Genomic DNA, 13,612 nt, shown 5'->3' on the forward strand with positions numbered 1-13,612 from the left:
CATGGCTACCTGTGGGAGGGTGAATCTCAAGAGTCGTATTCTGTATACAAACTCTGATAATAAATGTAGTTTGACTTTGCATCTTTGAGAAGACCATTTAGTTCTTCAAACTGATGCTAGCTCACTGAATAATCCCATCAATCACAAACCCCCAATTACTTCCCTTTAATTATTCTCCTTCAGATATCCAGTGGCCTCCCCGACTCACTAACCAGGTGGTAATTTACAGTGGCTACTTAACCCATCGACCAACGACCAACGTGTTTTTACAACAGCTGTTCCATTGTCACCATTACAGAGACTAGCTTTCCAATTCAAAATGTAATTACCACATTTAAAATCCATAGCTGCTCTGGTCTGATGTAAACTAATGCAGACGACTGCGTACTAACCCAGTAATTTAACCACCACACCGCACCTTCTCGACACATGAGTTTGAACATGTGCTTTACACCAAACTGGTGGTTTGCAGTTAGAAATTTAATGTGTTCTAATTCATTACAAATAAGACTCTTGGCTCCCTTCCATAAAAGTTTAAAAAGGGAACAATTTAGAAAATAAGTCTCCCTTTTCCAAAGCCCAGAAGGAGCTGTTCCTTTACCAGGAAGTGAACCATACATCACTGATTAGCAGCTAAACACCATTGTGTTTTGTCTTCAATGGTAGCATTCAAAGTGCTAAAAGTTATTTAATTTGTGTTTGAAAGACCCCTTTATTTTCCATGTTTATACCTGAAGGCATCTTTTCTTAAATGTAAGAAAGACACTGGCACTAACACACACAGTGTGCTGGAGAACGCAACATGTCAGGAAGCATCGATAGAGAAAAATAACGTTGACTGTTTATCTTCCTCTGAACTCTAAACTGATTCACTTTCAAGGGTGCTTTAAAACTTGTTCTCAGTATTATTTTTTTATTTACCCAATTTGTCTTCTTTTGCACATTGTTTGTATATGAAGTTACTTCCATACATTCTATTGTACATTCATATTTTCCAGTAAATGCCTGCAAGAAAATGAATCTCAAGCTAGTAATGGTACTTCGGTAACAAATTCTACTTTGACTTTGAGTTCCTCCATCATTTTGAGTGTGTGGTTGCTGAAGATTTCCAGCATCTGCAGAATCTTGTGTCCCTGTGTGTGCACTCTATTCAACTAAACTTTGAAGAGACTGCATCCCCAGTAAATCAGCTGTCCTTTCTGCGTGATTTCTGTCTCGGGTGGCAGGTGATGAAAGGGTGTGAATGTAGAACACAGAACACGACTGCATAGATCAGCCATGATCCTCCTGAATGGAAGGGCAGGCCTAGAGGAGGATTAGTGGCCTACTCCTGATCTTAACTGACAGAAGGGTCTCGGCCTGAAACTTCTACTGTTTGTACACTTCCATGGGTGGTGCCTGACCTGCTGGGATCCTCCTGCATTTTGTGTTGCAAAGGACCCCATTGCCTTGCTTCCAAATGGAAGGGAGATCATCCAAGTACTTTATCCACCATCTAACCAACCACCAGGCAATGAGCCAGTGCAGCTTGTGGGCCCTTGCTATGCAAAAATCAGTTGACGTGTTTCCTATACACTGAAATAAGCCTTTATTGGCAGTTATGGCATTAGAACACTGTTGTGCCAAACTACTTATACCAACAATGCCAAATTAAACTGATCCCTTCTGCCTACATATGGTCCATATCCTTCCATTCTCTGCACATTCACATGCCTATATAAGAGCCCCTCAAATACCTATATCGCATCTGCCTCCACCACTATGTGGTCACCTCCACCCGCTCTCTGGGTAAGAAAAGATGTCCTGCATATCTCCATTCAAACATTCCCTCTTTCAACTGACATTCATGGCCACTTCGTTACGTAACTTCTGTGCCTAATAAAGAGTTCATCAAGTGTAGTTTGTGGTCTTCTGCTGCTGTAACCCATTCACTTCAGAGATCTCCTTCTGCACACCACTGTCGTAACCCTTCCCGTCAGCTTCATCAGTCTGGCCATTCTCCTCTGACCTCTCTTCAGTAACAAAGTGTTCTGCCCACAGAACTGGATGTTTGTTGGGTTTTTTTTTGCACCATTCTCTGTAAACTCTAGGGACTGCTGTGCGTGAAAATCCCAAGAGATCAGCAGCTTTTGAGATACTCAAACCACCTCATCTGCACCAATAATCCGCCCACAGTCAAAGTCACTTGGATCACATTTCTTCCCCATTCGGATGTTTGGTCTGAACAACAACTGAACACTTTTGACCATGTCGGCATGCTTTCATGCATTGAGTTGCTGCCACATGATTGGCTGATTAGTTATTTACATTAACGAGCCGGTGTACAGGTGTACCTAATAAAGTGGCCACTGAGTGAAAATGTATACTTTCTAATATTAGACACTTTGACTCTGGGAAAAAGATACCAGCCAGCTATTATCACTTATACTTGGAAATTACAGCGCATTTTCAAAGGAAGAACTTTTGACTGTGTTACCTGCGCATAAAATCCTACACACCTTACCTTGATCACCAACGAGAAACTGCTTGAAAAGTGCAAACTTCGCAGGGTTGTCAATCACTGTGAATTTCTTCAGCAGGGCCTCGATGACATCCTTCACCGTGTTACTGCTGCTGATGTGCAGGGTGTTGCTGGTATTCTTAGGCAAATAGAAGGCCGTCTCATTGTTGTTGTTATACACTTGACTGCCCTGAGCTGATCTGGCCCGTATGGTGATGGGTCTCTGAAGGTCCATCTGAACCTTGATGAAACCAGTGTATACTTCATTCGAGTTCTACGCAGGAAAAACATTGCAGAGGTCAGGAAAATAACGTCTCTGTACAGAGGGCATCCTTACCAAGAGCGAGGACAGTACCTGCTGTGTGAATGAAGTCACCGGAGAAGAGTACTGATAAATACAAAGCAGCTTCTTTTTCGACAAAACAAGGTACAGCAGGCATCTTTCAGTAGAAAGGTCTCACTGGCCCAACGTGAAACTTGATATTTTATGTGCTAAATATCAAACGACAATTCCACATTTACAGTGCTTTCTTTGAAACTACACAGAAACTTCACACCTCCATATCCACACCCACACCACAGACATCCAAATGATTTTTAATCATCATTGTCTGGTCTGGGATTCATGGCTCCCATTGTTCAGACCTGCAACTCCAGATTAAGCCACAATACATATTCAGATGTGAAGACTGGCAGCCAAAGTCATTTGCTAAATGTAAGTGTACTAGACCCAAACATTGCTCTAACAGTACTTACAGTCAGAATCAGAATCAGGTTTAACATCACTGTTATATGTCGTGAAATTTGTTGTTTTGCAGCAGCAGTAGTGCATATTATAATAATAATAATAATAATAATAATAATACAGGCACCCGTTAGTCTCGTGAGACCATGGATTTGCACCTTGCAAAGTTTCCAGGGCGCAGGCCTGGGCAAGGTTGTATGGAAGACCAGCAGTTGCCCATGCTGCAAGTCTTCCCTCTCCACGCCACCGATGTTGTCCAAGGGAAGGGCATTAGGACCCATACACCTTGGCACCGGTGTCGTCGCAGAGCAATGTGTGATTAAGTGCCTCGCTCAAGGACACAACAGGCTGCCTCAGCCAAGGCTTGAACTAGCGACCTTCAAATCACTAGATGAACGCTTTAACCACTTGGCCACGTGCCAACACAATAATAATAATAATGCAGGTGGAAATACGTCTCTACCAAAGGAGGTGTGAGGCACACCTTCCTCCGCTTGCCAGGAGGTACCTAATAAAGTGGCCGTGAATGGAAGCATACACTCAGCTTACGCTCTATGTTGACAAATACCCTGTATACAGTCCTGTATATATTTAAATATTATTGATCTTACAAAATACAAACACTGATCCAACATGCATGGAAAATTATGGAGGGAGTAAGACCATCAGACAAACTCCCAAAAAGTTGTGTTTGAGCAGTCACGTGAGCAACATTAAAAAGCCATCTCAGTAAGTATGTGAAAAGAGGAGGTTTGGGCATGTATGCGTCAAATGCAGGCAAATGGGACTAGTTCCCTGGGCGACATTGTCGGTATTGACAAGTTGGGCCGAAGGATCTGTTCCTCCACTGCAAGATTCTATGTTTGACTCAATCGTACTGATACAAAGACTGGTGGAGGGGCAGGTAGTGTTGAGGAAACAGGGAGGTTGCAGAAGGACTTAGACAGATTAGGAGAATGGGCAAGAGAGTAGCAAATGAAATACAATGTTGGAAAATGCATGGTCATGCACTTTGGTAGAAGAAATAAATGTGCAGACTGTTTTCTAAATTGGGAGAAAATCCAAATATCAGAGATGCAAAGGGACTTGGGAGTTTGTGTGCAGAACACCCTAAAGGTTAACTTGCAGGTAGTGTCGGTGGTGAGGAAGGCAAATGAATTTTAGCATTCATTTCAAGAGACCTAGAATACAAAGGCAGGGATGTGATGCTGAGACTTTATAAGGTCCTGGTGAAGCCTCACCTTGAATAATGTGAACAGTTTTGGGCTCCTCATCTAAGAAAAGATGTGCTGGCAATGGAGAAGGTTCAGAGACATTTCACAAGGATGATTCCGGGAACGAAAGGGTTATCATACGAGGAACATTTGATAGCTCTGGGTCTGTGCTCACTGGAATTCAGAAGGATGAGGGGAATCTCACTGAAACCTTTTGAATGTTTAAAGGCCTAGACAGAGTAGATGTGGAAAGGGCATTTCCCATTGTGGGGGCACAGCCTCAGGATAGAAGGGCATCCATTTAAAACAGAGATACGGAGAAATTTCCTTTAGCCAGAGGGTGGTGAATTTATGGAATTTGTTGCCACATGCAGCTGTAGAGGACAGGTCATTGTGTGTATTTAAGGCAGAACTTGATAGATTCTTGATTGGACATGGCATCAAAGGTTACGGGGAGAAGGCTGGGGAGTGGGGCTAAGGAGGGGGGAAAAAAAGGATCAGCCATGACTGAAGAAAAGATTTGACTCAATGGGCCAAATGGTCTAATTCTGCTCTTATGTCTATGGTCAATCACTGCATCCAAATTTCTTTGTTCTTTTCTCCCTCATGCATGGAAATGACCTCTCTTTAAATACATTCCTGCCACTTGGAATCATGGAAAGAGGTCCACTGAATTAACAAGTGGATTCCCAAGCCTAGCGAACATAGAACAGTAGAGCACAGTACAGGCTCTTCGACCCATGATGTTGTACTAACATAATCATCAGTTTAACCTTTCCCTCCCACAGAGCCCCCCATTTGCCCTTCATCCCATGTGCCTGTCTGTTATATTTACTTAGAGATGCAACATCTCTCCACACCTTCGAGTGCACCACCCAGCAACCCCCAATTTAACCATAGCCCAATCATGGGACAATTTACAATGAGCTATTAACCTATTAATAGCTACGCCTTTGGACCGTGGCTGGAAACCGGAGGACCCAGAGGACGAGGAGAATGTACAGACTCCTTCCAGATTACATCAGAACTGAACTCAGACGCCCCAAGCTGCAATAGCATCTGCCACCCTACCGTGATGCCCATAAGCATCTCTTAAACACCCCTAGTGTATCTGCCTTTTACCACCATCCCAGCAGCGCGTTCCACATACCCACCACTCACTGCGTAAAAAACAAGCTATTGCATTGGAAAGGCGTGTAGAGTTAACGGGATGAAAAACCTGCTGGAAATCTGCAATAAGAAGCAGAAAATGCTGGGAAACTCTCAGCACGTCAGGCAGCATCTGCGGAAAATGAAATAGCTACTGTTTCCAGTCAAAGGCTATTCGACAGTACTGGGATAAACTTTAAAAAGTAAATTTGTGTTCTGAGGATTGGTAACACAAAGGAAAGCAGGTAAAATAATTATGGATCTCTCCCATCACAAATATTCTCCCACCAGGCAGAAGGTATAGACATGTGAGAGCACATACCACCAGGCTCAAAGAGAGCTTCTCTCCTGCTGTTATCAGCCTCTTGAGTGAACCTCTCACACAATAAAAGATGAACTCTTGATCTCCCAATCTACCTCCACATAGCTCCTGCACTTTATTGGAAACAGCGACATTATACAGTATTCTACTTTGTATTATTTTTATCACCTCGACTTATTTATGTATGGAATGATCTGTCTGGCTGGCATGCACGTCTAAAGCTTCTCAGTATCATACACCAACACCAACAAGGGATAGGAAAAAAACTGAGTCAAACAGGTTAATGGGGCCTTAAGAAGGATGATCATTCGTCTATTGACTGATTAAGGGGGCAGTGATGCAGCAAAAGCATCAAATTGCTGCCGCAAAACAAATTTTACGATATATGACAGCGATAATATATAAACTTGATTGTAATTCTGAAAAGAATCCAATTCAGACATGAATGTGCATCCAGTCAGTTACTGCCATTTTAATCCAGGCTGTCGCCCTTAGTAACACGCACAAACACACACACAGCCCTATACCTGGAGGACCTTTCACCAATAGGTTCTGCAGTTTTTGCAAATCCAGAGCAATGCACACAAGATGGTGGAGGAACTCAGCAGGTCAGGCAGCGTCTCTGGAAAACAGTCGACGTTTCAGGCCCAGACCTGGTCATTTGCACCTAGCTTTTTCTCACAAGCAGCTCCCTATATAAGGAAAAACTGTGGATGCATTGGAAGCAGTTTAAGAAAAGTTTACAAGACTGACACCTGGAATGGGTGAAGAAAGGATGGACTCCCTCAGAGCTGCACTGGGAGTCCTGTTAAAGGGTCTTGGCCTGAAATGTTTATCATTTCCAAAGATACTGCCTGATCTGCTGAGTTCCTTTCAGCAAGTCAGGAAGCATCTATGGAGGCAAATAAACAGTCCACTTTTCAAAGGTCAAAGTAAATTTATTGTCGGAGTACATATATGTCACCATGTACAACCCTGAGATTCATTTTCTTGCAGACATATTCAATAAATTCAAAAACCGTAACAGAATCAATGAAAGACCTGGGCATACAACCAGTGAGCAAAAAACCAACTGAAAATACAAAAAGAAAGAACAATTAATTAATTAATTGATAGATACATACATAAATAAACAGACAAACAAGCAAGCAAGCAATAAATATCAAGAACAGGAGATAAGAGTCCTCAGTGAGTCCACAGGTTATGAGAACATTTTAATGATCGGGCAAGTGAAGTTGAGTGAAGTTATCCTCACTGGTTCAAAAGCCTGATGTCTGAGGGGTAAATAACTGCTTCTGAACCTAGTGGTCCCGAGACTCCTGTACCTCCTTTCTGATGTCAGCCGTGAGAATGGGACCCTTCATCAGGACTCCCAGTGCAGCTCTGAGGGAGTCCAACCTTTTTTCACCCATTCCCAGTGTCAGTCTTGTAAACCTTTATAAACTGTTTCCAATGCATTCACATCCCTTCCTTTAATGAGGAGCTGATGTTGAGAACAAACTAGGTGCAAATGACTAACATCCTTTGAAAGCAGTAACTGGCTGCTCTTTGTAATACAATGGAGCACTCTCTACAAGTGCAAATCTTCCTTTTAAAACTCAGTGGCCACCTGTGGGGAAATCTAAATTCCTCATCAAACCTTTTGATGTTCACTTACCAAGCTCATTTTTAACCTGTCGGTAACTGAGGAGTTATAGGCTTTGATCTTCTGTCTGAGTTCTTCCTGGGTGAGGACCTTTGGGGGCTCCCGTTCCTTTCCGGCATCCTGTAACGAGAAACATTGAACAGTTTGAAGCTGAATGGCAGCAGGAGCGAGAAATTCAGGTGAAGCTCCAGAGCGAGGAACGGCACAGCATCAATTTCCCTGATGGCACTGGGGAACAACCACATAAAGCAGCAACACACCAAATGCTGAAGAAACTCAGCATCTATGGAAAGAAATGGACAATTGATGTTTTGGGTCATGATCCTTCATCTGGACTCCAGTGCAGGCCAAGGGTCTTGACCTGGAATCTCCCTCTATAGATGCTGCCTGACCTGCTGAGTCCTTCCCAGCCTTTTGCTCGTTTTCGTCCAGCAGCTATGTCTCCAACAGCATAAAACAGGACAGTCTGGCCTGGAGAGCTGGCTGTTTCATAGAATACTAGAGCACAGTACAGGCCCTTCAGCCCACAATACTGTGCCCACCTTTTAACCTACTACCGGTTCAATCTAACCCTTCCCTCCCACATAGCTCTCCATCTTTCTTTCATCCTGTCTAAGAGTCACTGAAATGTCTCAAGTTTATCTGCCTCGAGCTGGCAACGTGTTCCATGCACCCACCACTTTCTGTGTGAACAACTTACCTCTGATATCCCCCTACCTTCCACTAAACGCCATAACATTATGCTCTCTTGTAGTGGCCACTTCTCCTCTGGGGAAAAAGGTGCTGGCTGTCCACTCGATCTACTTGCATCTTATCGTCTTGCAAAACTCTTATCAGTCACCGTTCATTCTCCTTTGCTCCAAAGGAAAAAAGCCCTAGCTTGCATGGAACTGAACACATAACTGCAATTACTTTCATCCCACAAGTTTCCCTCCAGCTCAGCCGGTTACTTCTCACAGGAGTAGGCCATATGGCCTGATTTGTCCATAATCACAGAGATGTCTACTTGTGCTAATCCCATTATTCTGCATTTATCCCAAATCCCTCTATTTGTTTCCCATCCGTGTGCCTGTCTAAATGCTTTTCACATGCTGTAACTGTACATGGCTCCCCTGGTAGTTTGCTTAGTACATCCATAAACTTCTGTATGAAAATCCTGCTCCCTCCCTCAAAAATCCTTTAAAGACCTCCTTTCTCACAAACCTCTGCCATCTAGCTTTGGACTCTCTTAAACTCTCTCCCTTCCCCTTTTCCCAACCATAATTCCCCTCTCCCTGCCCTCTTCCCACTCTTTGCCTGCAATAGAGACCCATATCAGAATCAGGTTTATCATCACTCACATACGTTACGAAATTTAAACACGAGGAATTCTGCAGATGCTGGAAATTCAAGCAACACACATCAAAGTTGCTGGTGAATGCAGCAGGCCAGGCAGCATGTACAGTCGACGTTTCGGGCCGAGACCCTTTGTCTTGACCTCTTCCTCTTCCTAGAGATGCTGCCTGGCCTGCTGCGTACACCAGCAACTTTGATGTGCGTTATGAAATTTGTTGTTTTTGTGGCAGCAGTACAGAGCAATATATAAAATTACTATAGTACTGTGCTAAAGTCTAAGGCACCCTAGATATATATATATATATATATGCACAGTACTGAAAATAACGTGAAATCGATTGCTGCCTGCAAAAAAAGACATTAAATTACTCTAAATTATAAAGTAAGTAAATAGTGCAAATGAATGGAATGGTGAGGTAGTGTTCAGGGTTCATGGACCGTTCAGAAATCTCATGATGGTAGGATAGAAGCTGTACCTGAATTGTTGAGTGTGGGTCTTCAGGCTCCTGACGGGAGGAATGAGAAGACATCAGAGCTGTTAAAAATTGCTTTTGCCTCATTTCCTGTTTGATGGCTCCACTCCGTATAATTTAATCTCTTGTCACCAGGGGGAGCAAGTTTCCCATATTTGTTGGTTTTGTTTATTTTTGTCACATGTACCAAGATACAGTGAAAAACTTCTGTTGGTTATACAGATCAAATCATTACACAGAATAAGGGAAAACAGCAACAATGCATAATAAAGTGTAAAAGCTTCTGAAAAAGTGCAGTGCTGGTAAAATCCCAGACAGTTCGTGAAACAGCCACTTATTTTAAGTATATTTGTACTACTAATCTGTGTGCAACTGGAGCCTGTAATTTACATTTGGATAATGTGCCCTTGGACCGTCTGAATGACCTGATGCTTTTGCTGCCTCTGAGGGAATTCGGCGTGGATTAGAATGGAGTATGTGGAGCAATGGCAAAGCGTGAACTCACGATCGGCTCCAATTCGCCGATGAAAGTATCGAGCAAAATCGAAATCACCAAGGACAAGAGCGGAAGGCGAGCAGGTGTTCAGCGCCTTCTGCCCGGTCTCCATCTCTGCCACTGGAGAGGATGGCGCAGAAATCTTGGGTCTCGGGCACGTTTGATCGGTGTGGTTTGTAGATTGGAATCATTTTTAGAGGACTCTGCAGTCCATGATATACGTGTTGCTGGTTACTCCTTTGTTGTTATTTTGCGCAATTTTGGTCGGGCAGACGGCTCTGTGGCCTGCAGTCAACGAATGACAGCGGTGACTTGAACTGACTGTTTCAAGGACTCTGTGGTTTGATGTCTTAATATGTGTGTTACTCACTCGCAGGATGTGCTGAGGAACAGCCCACAAGTGTTGCCATGTTTCAGTGATTTCATAGCACACCCACAACTCATTAACCCTAACCTGTACAACTTTGGAATGTGGGAAGAAAACCCACGTGGTCACAGGGAGAACGTACAAACTCCTTACAATGGTGGTAATTAAACCCTCTTACAGTTAATGCTGTAATAGTGTTACATTAACAAATTTCGAGACCTGAGCTTTAAGTTTCTCGATATACACATCACTGAGGACCTCACTTGATCTGTACATACCAGCTACGTGGTGGAAAAAGCACAACAGCACCTCTTCCACCTCAGACAATTGAAGAAGTTTGGCATGAGTCCCCAAATCCTAAGGACTTTCTACAGGAGCACAAATGAGAGAATCCTGACTGGCTGTATCACTGCCTGGTATGGGAATCGCAGGACTCTGCAGAGAGTGGTGTAGACAGCCCAGCGCATCTGTAGAAGTAAACTTCCCACTATTCAGGACATTTACAGAGACAGGTGCGTAAAAAGGGCCTGAAGGATCACTGGGGACTCAGGTCACCCCAACCACAAACTGTTCCAGCTGCTACCATCCTGGAAATGGTACTGCAGTATAAAAGCCAGGACCAACAGGCTCCGGGACAGCTTCTTCCACCAGGCCATCAGACTGATTAATTCATGCTGATACAATTGTATTTCTAAGCTATATTGACTGTTCTGTTGTATATCTTACAGTACATACTATTTATGTAACGATTTTTACTCCTCACATAGGTGAAGGATGTAAGAAATAAAGTCAATTCAATTCAGTTCATTTCAATGCAGCGATAATAAACTAGGTTCTGAGATTCAGATTCCAGAGGTTGGGAAAAGTGACGACTAAGGATCAATGATATCTTTCCAAATCAGTATGGCGTGGGATTGAAAGGGAGCCAAAAGGTGGCGGTGTTTCCATGCACCTAATGCCCTCGCAAAGGATGCATGTTGGGAGACTTTTATTGGAGGAGGCTGGGTGAACAAACACAAAGTTTAGTAAATGATGTACACTGCAGTACATAGAGCAGTGCAGCACAGTACGAGTCCTTCCGCCAACCTGCATAATCCTATTGCACCAGCAGTCTAAACCTTCCCTCCTATGCAGCTAACATCACTTCACTTCCCTACGTTCATGTGCCTATCTAAAAGTCTCTGAAATGTCCCTAATGTATCTGCCTCTCCCACCACTCTCTGGAAAAACCTACCCCTATACGTCCCTTCATTCACCTTAAAGGGATGCTCTCTATCAGCCATTGCCACCCTGGTAAAAAAAGGTGCTGGCTATGCCTCTCATAATCTTATACATTGTTGGAGGGAGTAGATGCTTAGGAAGGTGGATGGTGTATCAATCAAACAGACAGCTTGGAACTGGATGATGTTGAACTTAAATGTTGTTGGGGTTGCACTCATCCAGGCAAAAGTAGCGTTGCGGGACACAAAAGATTCTGCAGATGCTGGAGATCCAGAGCAATACACAGAAGATGCTGGAGAAACTCAGCAGGTCAGGCAGCATCAATGGACAATATTTGTACGTTCTCCCCATGACTGCATGGGCTTCCTCCGGATGCTCCAGTTTCCAAAGACACATGGGTTAGGGTTAGTGAGTTGGGGGACATGTTATGTTGGCACTGGCAGTGTGGCAACACTTACAGGCTGCACAACACAATCCTTGCTCAGTTGACATGACTTCACAGTCCTTTACACGAGTACAGGAAATGACATTAAACCACTTTAAATGGATGGATTTCCCTGCATGTTTTGTTGTACTGTACATATGACAAATAACCTTTAAGCACTCTACATCTCGGCCCAAAACGAGTTCCCTCCATAGATGCTGCCTGACCTGCTGAGTTCCACCATCATTTTGTGTTTGTTGGAGAGTATTCCATCTCACTTCTGATGGTGGAGTGTCTTGGTATGAGGAAGCAAGTTGTTAACAATGTTTTACATAAATGCAAACAGGTTTTACCCAGCTGACTGTGGAATACGTAAATATTAACTAGCTACTAATGCAGTTCATTTGATGTGTCAATTTTCCAAAGAACAGGGAGAATGAAATAATCTCCCTGGGATTTGGCACAGGGAACATCTTTAAAAGTAATCAATTCCTTTGCAAGGTGTACAAAATGATGAGGGGTACAGACAGAGTAAATGCAAACAGGCCTTTTCCAATGAGGCTGGGTGGAACTGGAACTAGGGGTCAGGGGTTAAGGGTGAAAGGTGAAATATTTAAGGGGAACCCGAAAGGGGGAACATCTTCACTCAGAGGATTGTGAGAATGTAGAATGAGCTAGCTGCCTGCGGGTGTGGTGGATGCAGGTTTGATCTCAACATTTAATTTTAAAATTTGGATAGGTGTATGGATGGTTGCGGGGGGGGGGGGGGGGCGGTGGTACGGAGGGCTATGGTCCAGGTGCGGAATGGTGGAATTAGGTAGCATAGCCATTCGGCACAGACTAGATGGGCTCTGCCCTCATTCTGTTCCAGTCCTGAGAAGAGTTTCAGCCTGAGACATCGACTGTCTTCTCCTCTCCATAGATGCTGCCTGACTTGTTGAGTTCCTCCAGCATTTTGTATGTGTTGCTCAAGATTTCTAGCATCTACAGAATCCCTAGTGCTTATAAGCAGATCCTTTGTTCCCACAGAGAGGTACAATCAAAAGTATAACATATTTCATCAGTATGCAATTCAAAGTCATCCTTTTTCCCAGAAATATAGAACAACAGCAGCCACTTCCAGTCCACATACTTTCAGGAGGCAGCCAACTGACCCTGAAAACAATTTCTGTCTTGGACTATACTCAATGCCAAATGGGACCAGCTCAGGAAACAACCTTGGTCGGCATGGATGTGTTGTGCTGTACGACCCCAGTTAGTCAAAGATCACAACACTGGTTTCACACAGCAAGAACAATTCATTCCTCATGGTGATAGGCTCCCAAGAAGCATTCAGAATAGCAATGAAAACCTTACGTCCATCCGTCAGAAATCAGTGTAATAGAAACATAGAAACATAGAAAATAGGTGCAGGAGTAGGCCATTCGGCCCTTTGAGCCTGCACCGCCATTTATTATGACCATGGCTGATCATCCAACTCAGAACCCCGCCCCAGCCTTCCCTCCATACCCCTGATCCCCGTAGCCACAAGGGCCATATCTAACTCCCTCTTAAATATAGCCAATGAACTGGCCTCAACTGTTTCCTGTGGCAGAGAATTCCACAGATTCACCACTCTCTGTGTGAAGAAGTTCTTCCTAATCTCGGTCCTAAAGGGCTTCCCCTTTATCCTCAAACTATGACCCCTCGTTCTGGACTTCCCCAACATCGGGAACAATCTT

At 43.7% G+C, this 13,612-nt stretch overlaps 1 protein-coding gene across 1 annotated transcript in view; it reads right to left on the reverse strand.

Moving 5' to 3' along the window:
* The window catches only part of rassf3 (Ras association domain family member 3), an 86,424-nt gene that overhangs the window by 13,068 nt on the left and 59,744 nt on the right, over positions 1-13,612 (reverse strand). Inside the window, exons 2-3 of the mRNA XM_072268186.1 lie at positions 7,588-7,695; positions 2,504-2,774 (exon numbers count right to left, since the gene is read on the reverse strand). Coding sequence (XP_072124287.1) covers positions 2,504-2,774; positions 7,588-7,695 — 379 coding nt within the window. The remainder of the gene's footprint in view (positions 1-2,503; positions 2,775-7,587; positions 7,696-13,612) is intronic.

Source organism: Mobula birostris, chromosome 9, assembly GCF_030028105.1.
Source record: "Mobula birostris isolate sMobBir1 chromosome 9, sMobBir1.hap1, whole genome shotgun sequence".
NCBI classification, from domain to species: domain Eukaryota; kingdom Metazoa; phylum Chordata; class Chondrichthyes; order Myliobatiformes; family Myliobatidae; genus Mobula; species Mobula birostris.